Source organism: Babylonia areolata, chromosome 6, assembly GCF_041734735.1.
Source record: "Babylonia areolata isolate BAREFJ2019XMU chromosome 6, ASM4173473v1, whole genome shotgun sequence".
Lineage (NCBI taxonomy): Eukaryota > Metazoa > Mollusca > Gastropoda > Neogastropoda > Buccinidae > Babylonia > Babylonia areolata.
Window position 1 is genome coordinate 2,546,628 of NC_134881.1, and position 7,500 is coordinate 2,554,127.

Consider the following 7,500-nt stretch of genomic DNA (forward strand, 5'->3'; position numbering starts at 1 on the left):
TGCGCGTAAATCGCGTCGTCAATAACGTCACACTGAATGTACTTTATTGTTTTATCTTATTTCCTTTTCACCTGATTTTATTTCATTTTATTTGTTTTGATCTTATTTTGTTTTAATTTTTATTTTACATAGTTTTATTCCACATTATTTTATTTTGCATTATTTCATTTAATATCATTTTATTTTATAGTATTTTATTTCACTTTATCTATATTATTTTATTATATTTTATAGATCAATTTCGCTTGATATACTCGCAGTTTATTAGGCAGGACGTGTATCCATCACTCCCGTGCAGCTTCAGTGTCCATCCGCCGGCGTGGAGGGAAGTCTTTAAAGCACAGCGATCAATCCATCAAGGTGAAGGAAGCAAGGCAAGAAGAAGCAATGGACAGTGAATGGAAGGAGGGGGTAGGGGCAGTGGACAGGGTTATATAAAGGGACCCTTCACCAACACGAGCAGACATCAGTTCTTCTCTCCCCCTACCTTCACTGCCTGCTGGTCTTGCTGCCTGGCTGTCTTGGAAGCTTGGTGTCTGCAACCATTGGTCAGTTGTCTCCCTTGTGTTTTCTTTCTTTCTTCCTTTCTTATTTTCTTTCCTTTTTTTTTTTTTTTTCATGCATCTTTCTTCCATTCTTTGCTTATGTCTTTCTGTCTCGACGTTTTGTGTCCGGAACCTTTGGTGAGTTGTCTTTTTTTGTGTTTTCTTTCATTCTTTCTTTGTGTCTTTGTTTCTTTTTAGGTTTGTTTCTTCGTTGGGGAGGCGGTTTGGGGGGGGGGGGGAGTGTTAACTCTTGGCTTCCTTCCTTTTCCCTCTCTCTCTTTCTCAATCATTTCTTTCATTCGTTTATTGTTCTTTTTCTTCTGTTCTTTCTGTCTCTTTTTGTTATTTTTCCCTTCTACTCTTTTACTTCTTTTTTCCCTTTTCTCCATTCTTCGCTGTTTTCTCTCCTTCTTAGTCTTTCTATTTCATCCATGATGTCTTTCTTTGCTGTTTTCTCTCCTTCTTAGTCTTTCTATTTCATCCTTGATATCTTTCTCTGCTGTTTTCTCCTCCTTCTTAGTCTTTCTATTTCATCCATGATGTCTTTCTCTGCTGTTTTCTCCTCCTTCTTAGTCTTTCTATTTCATCCTTGATGTCTTTCTCTGCTGTTTTCTCTCCTTCTTAGTCTTTCTATTTCATCCTTGATGTCTTTCTTTGCTTAATTCTTTTTTGCATTTCTTTCTTTCTTGACTCCTCACTTTCTTTTGCTCCTTCTCTTTTAGTTTCTTTCCTTTGTTTCATTTCTTTCATTCTTTTTTATTCTCTTTTGGCTGATTTCGCTTCTTTCGTTTATCATTTCATTATTTCTTTCTCTTCTTCTTCTTCTGTTGTTTCTTCAGTTGTTACTGGTGCTTATTTTTTACTGTTGGTTCCATGGCTATTGCCGTTTTTTGCTGCTATCAGTATTGCTGCGGCTTTATCTACTTTACCACTATTGCCATTTCTTCTTCTTCTTCTTCTTCTTCTTCTTCTTCTTCTTCTTCTTCTTCTTCTTCTGTACTCTTTTACACAATCTTCTTCCTCCTCCCTCTCCTCTTCCTTCTCTTCGTCCTTCTTCTGTTCCTCCTCCCTCTCCTCTTCCTTCTCTTCGTCCTTCTTCTGTTCCTCCTCCCTCTCCTCTTCCTTCTCTTCGTCCTTCTTCTGTTCCTCCTCCCTCTCCTCTTCCTTCTCTTCGTCCTTCTTCTGTTCCTCCTCCCTCTCCTCTTCCTTCTCTTCGTCCTTCTTCTGTTCCTCCTCCCTCTCCTCTTCCTTCTCTTCTTCTTCTGTTCCTCCTCCCTCTCCTCTTCCTTCTCTTCGTCCTTCTTCTGTTCCTCCTCCCTCTCCTCTTCCTTCTCTTCGTCCTTCTTCTGTTCCTCCTCCCTCTCCTCTTCCTTATCGTTGTTCATCTTTAGATTCCCTTTCCCACCCGCATCTTCTTACTTTCCAACTTTTTTAACTTATGTAATATGATTGTTCCAAAGTGATTTGGCTGGGCAGAATGATTTGCAAGGGACAGAATCATTGCACATGCAAATTATGCAAAAATATGCAGTTGCCACTTTGCTTGGAAACCCACGCCTGAAGTTCCTTGTTTCGCTGAAGAAACTATTCACAGATTGCTACAAGAACTGCAGTTTAAGGCTGAACTTTGTAATATATCGATCAGGCTTGAGAGACAGAAATATCTAGTCATGATATCTGATTAGCATGCTCAAAAATCTCGTTTGAGAAAGAAAGTGGAAAACACTGGAAATGTGTGTGGTCCAGACTTATCTGATCCCACAGCACACTAGTCCTGGAAGCTGCCAGCCAGCCATGGGCCAAAAGATGGCATAATGATGATGTTTAGGATGGCACTGGATCCCACCAACACCTGTTCAGCAGTCTGTTATTGCCATCAACCATTTCACCACGGTGGCTGGTAGCTAGAATATTGATTTGTCAGATAAAGATAACGTAAGACAGAACAAAGTGTTTATACGTCTGCCAAGTTTAGATATCACAAATGTCTGTGAATCACATTGGGTAATCATGTTTTAACTATGTCAGTGAACAAGCTGAAGTAATTTTGGTTTCACGTGAACACATTATCCGGAATGTCATATTTAACAAGAACGGTAGATCAAAATCATCATTATCGCAGATATTTCAGATCTCATGTATAAAGCTTTAAGAAGGGCAGTCAAAGTGTTCCAAGTGCAGACCTGTCCTGGTCTTTCCACCGGCCTGCCAGCCAGGATCTTTGTTTTATTTTCCTCCCTGTCCCTTTGACTCCCTCTTCCCTCCGCCCCCCCATCCCCCCCTCCCACACACACACACACACACACACACACCCACACACATCCGTACACCCCCTTCCGCTCCCACTCCCCCACCCCGCACGCCCGGCCTTTTCCTGTCTTTTTCACTTGAAGTGGAAAGACGTTAAACTGAAGACTACTGCAACTACTACTACTACATACACGGTTGGTTGGTTGATTAATTGATTGATTGATTGATGGATTGATTGATTGATTGATTGATGTGGGTACAAAATCATCATACCTGACCGTCCTCACTTTCTCTGCACAGCCATCACCATGAAGGTCGCTGCTGTTGCCCTCGTCCTGTGTGTTCTGGTCGCCCTGACAGAAGCCTTCTACTATCCGAAATACGGCGGCTACTATGGAGTTGGTGGTCGAGGTGGCTTCATCGGAGGCGGTGGCATCGGCATCGGCGGCATTGGCTTTGCCGGCGGTTTTGGCGGAATAGGTATCGGCAAAGGCGGCTTTTACCCCGGCTTCGGCGGCTTCGGCGGCTTCGGCGGCTTCCGGCTCGGCGGCTTCGGCGGCTTCGGCGGCTTCCGCGGCGGGGGACATGGCTACATCGGCATCTGTGAGTGTTTGCGCTGGATGACATGTGAGATTAGAAAGAGTTCAGTTCAGTCATAACCACCCCGATTGTGAGTTACAAGGGTTGTTGTTGCTGTTGTTTCCATCTGTTCCCCTTTTTCTGTTTTCCTTGAAAACCATGTGACTTGTTTCTTCAAGATTGCAAACTGTTTTTGAAGTGAAACACACAATACCTGACTGAGACTTGAGAAGAAAAGACTCCGTTTCACTGGCTGTTTAGAGAAATCTTGGTGCAATGATTGCATGTGTATTGACAGAGAAAGCAGATTAGCAATGTTTTGTACGTGGATTTATCCTGATGTCTTTATCGTATGAAAATTTTGCCGCGTCTGTGTATTTGTGTGTGTGTGTGTGTGTGTGTGTGTCTGTGTGTCTGTGTGTCTGTGTGTTCAGTTTCAAGCAACTGTAAATTGCTGCTCTTGCTGCTGCTAATGATGACATTGATGACTGGCGATGTTGTTAAAGATGATGGTGATTTCACTGGTGATTTGTACGACGACACCGATACACTACGTGTGTTCACATTGTGTTTCAGACCACAAGAAGATCATCCCCACCTACTACAAGTACTGATGGAGCCTTGCCAACACCGGACTGACGTGACGCAGATGTCCACCTGTCTGAACGTCCATTGGCTGTCCACTGACTGCACGTGAACTGGATGACACAACAGTCTGCCTCTGTCATTAAAGGAAAATAGGATACGACAAAATAAAAGTTATCAATTCAGCTTTCTTCTGTTTTGCTTCTGAATTGCAATGCTAGACTGACTGGCTGATCGACTGACTGACTGAGTGATTCATTGATTTCTTCAATTATTCGTTCATTAATTTCATTCACGCAAAAACTCACACGTACAGATGAGAAACGTAAAACGGTGGGTCCCACATACAGCATGCACTTACCGCATGGAAAAGGACCTACGGTAATAAAAGGGTTGTCCGAGGCAAAATTATGTGGGAAAATCCACTTAAGTACTAAATCAGTTACACTGCCAGATAGAAAAAGATATCAACACACACACACTCACACACTCACACTCACACACACACACACACACACAGACACACACTCACACACTCACACTCACACACACACACACACACACACACACACACACACACACACACACACACGCACACATACACACATACGCACGCACAAACACATACACACACACGCACGCACACACACACACACACACACACACACACACACACACACACACACACACACACACACACACACACACGTGTGTGTGTGTGTGTGGTTCGTCCGTCGGGATCGACGAGGACCATCTAGTCATCCTGGAGGTGGGTGGGTTGGGCTCTGTGGGTGCGCAGATGACTGGTCAAGCCAATCCGCGCCCGGAAGGTTCTGACGCAGTGTGGACAGTGGATGGTGGCGGCTGTCGGGGACTTACTGGTACTGCTTTTCCTGGCCTGTCTGCGTTGCTCTGCTGCAGTGATTCTGTTGGCCTCACCGGATTTGGCGCCTTTATGGACAGCAGAACGCCACTTTGGTCTGTCCATTGCATTCAGCTCCCATGTGTCGTGGCTGATGTTGAAGGCCTTCAGAGCAGCTTTCAGAGTGTCTTTGAAGCGCTTCTTTTGGCCTCCATGGGAGCGTTTGTCATGTTGGAGTTCGCCGTACAGCAGTTTCTTGGGGAGCCGGTGGTCTGGCATGCGAACTACATGGCCTGCCCAGCGCAGCTGGGCCTGCATCAAGATGGTGTAGATGCTGGGCAAGTTTGCACGAGTGAGCACCTCTGTGTCAGGGATCTTCTCTTGCCACTTTATGCCGAGAAGTTTTCTGAGGCCGGTGATGTGGAAGTGGTTCAGCTTATTGGCGTGGCGTTTGTAGACCGTCCATGATTCACATCCATAGAGCAGTGTGGTGAGAACTATGGCCTTGTATACTTTGAGCTTCGTCTCCAGGATGATACCTCTCCTGTTCCAAACGTTCTTATGGAGTCTGCCGATAGCAGCGCTGGCTTTGGCGAGTCTGGCATTCACCTCGTCGTCGATGACAACTGTGCGAGAGAGTGTACTGCCCAGGTATGTGAACTTGTCCACCGCGTTCAGTCGTTGCCCGTTGATGAAGATGTTTGGTTCAACGTAAGGCTTTCCTGGAGCTGGCTGGTGCATCACCTCAGTCTTCTTTGTGCTGATTGTGAGGCCAAAGTTGTCACAGGCAGCAGAGAACTTGTCGACACTGTGTTGCATGTCAGCTTCGGAGGCAGCATTGAGAGCGCTGTCATCAGCAAACAGGAAGTCGACGGTGTCTGTCCTCACCTTGGTTTTTGCTTGAAGCCTCCTGAGGTTGAAGAGTGAGCCATCTGTGCGGCACCTGATGCCAATGCCTACGTCAGCGTCTCTGAAGGCATCTGTCAGCATGGCTGAAAACATGAGACTGAACAGGGTGGGGGCAAGAACACACCCTTGCTCGACTCCGTTGGAGACAGGGAATGGTTCTGAAGTCTCTCCGTTGTCTTGCTCGGGCCAGCATCCCATCGTGTAGTTGCCGTATGATGGTGATGAACTTTCTGGGACATCCGTACTTCGCCATGATTCTCCAAAGGCCATCTCTGCTAACAGTATCGAAGGCCTTGGTCAGATCGACATAGGTGGAGTAAAGGTCGGCGTTCTGTTCCTGACATTTCTCCTGGAGCTGCCTGGCAGCAAACATCATGTCGATAGTCCCGCGTTCTTTCCGGAAGCCACACTGGCTCTCTGGTAGGAGACCTTGCTCAAGGTGCGCTATGAGACGGTTGAGTAGCACTCTGGCTAGAGTCTTGTCTGCGACGAACAGCAGGGATATTCCACGATGGTTGTCACAGGCCTGACTATTTCGTTTGCGCTTGTACAGGTGTATGATGGAAGCGTCTTTGAAGTCCTGTGGAACTGCCTCATGCTGCCAGATGAGCTGGAACAGCTGATGAAGCTTCTCAGTCAGCGCCATACCACCTTCTTTGTAGACTTCAGCTGGAATGGAGTCTGAGCCAGGGGCTTTGCCATTGGATAGCAGACGGATAGCTTTCTGGGTCTCCTCCAAAGTTGGAATGGCATCCAACGACTCAATGACTGGCACCTGGGGGAGTCGGTCGATGGCACCATCATTGATGGTGGAAGGGCGGTTCAGTACACTGTCAAAGTGTTCAGCCCATCTCTCAAGGATCCCGTCCTCGTCAGTGATTAGGGTAGAACCATCAGCACTGCGGAGTGGTGCAGATCCGGAGGTGGTGGGACCGTAGACTTCTTTCAGGCCGTTATAGAAGTTCTTCATGTCGTTCCAGTATGCAAAGCCCTGGATCTCATCAGCTTTGTTGCTCAACCAGGAATCCTGCATCTGCCACAGCTTCAGCTGGATGGTGCTGCGTGCGCTCTTCAGTATGTCTTTCTTTGACTGTTACTTGAGATCTTCAATGTGGGCTCTGTAGGCTTGGCGTTTGTCTTCCAGCAGCTGCTTGATCTCAGTGCAGTTCTCATCAAACCAGTCTTTGTGCTTCCTGACAGAAGGCCCCAGGCACTCCATGGCAGTGTTGTACACCGTCTCATGCAGTGCGCCCCATGCTGCCTCCACATTCTGGTTGTCCAGCACGATGGACTCAAGGCGTTCCTCCAGGGTGTCAGCAAAGCTCTGCTTGATGTTGCCTAGCTCCAGCTTCTTGACATTCAGGCGTTTGGGTGCTTTCATGCCCTGAGGCCGTCTCTTGGGTTGGATGCGGAGGTTGAGTTTGGAGACGATAAGACGGTGGTCTGTCCAGCTCTCGGCGCCGCATATGGCCCTCGTGACTCGTACGTCCTGCCTGTCTTCCTGACGATGACAAAGTCAATGAGATGCCAATGCCCAGAGCGAGGATGCATCCATGACGTCCTGTTACGGGTAGGGAGGCAGAAGACGGTGCTTGTGATAAGAAGGTCGTGCTCGGCACATGTCTGGCGAAGTAGTTGACCATTGCTGTTACAGTTGCCAACCCCATGCTTCCCAATCAGGCCTTCCCAGGAGGTGCTGTCACAGCCAGCTCTCGCGTCAAAGTCATCAAGAATGATGAGCTTGTCTGCGTTGGGAACAGTGGTGATGAC

The 7,500-nt window shown here is 46.9% G+C and overlaps 1 protein-coding gene across 1 annotated transcript; it reads left to right on the plus strand.

The window, feature by feature from the left end:
* Window positions 1–403: 403 nt before the first annotated feature.
* LOC143283240 (uncharacterized) lies at window positions 404–4,145 on the plus strand. Its single transcript, XM_076589412.1, has 3 exons — window positions 404–548; window positions 3,096–3,398; window positions 3,951–4,145. The coding sequence occupies exons 2-3, from the start codon at window positions 3,104–3,106 to the stop codon at window positions 3,986–3,988; spliced, it is 333 nt and encodes a 110-aa protein (XP_076445527.1). The 5' UTR covers window positions 404–548; window positions 3,096–3,103; the 3' UTR covers window positions 3,989–4,145.
* Window positions 4,146–7,500: the final 3,355 nt, after the last annotated feature.

Excerpts from the sequence above, each read along its gene's own strand:
- LOC143283240 (XM_076589412.1), top strand. The coding sequence starts at position 3,104 with ATGAAGGTCGCTGCTGTTGCCCTCGTCCTGTGTGTTCTGGTCGCCCTG. Across the intron at positions 3,399-3,950 it reads ACATGGCTACATCGGCATCT|ACCACAAGAAGATCATCCCC; the intron begins GTGAGTGTTTGC and ends ATTGTGTTTCAG.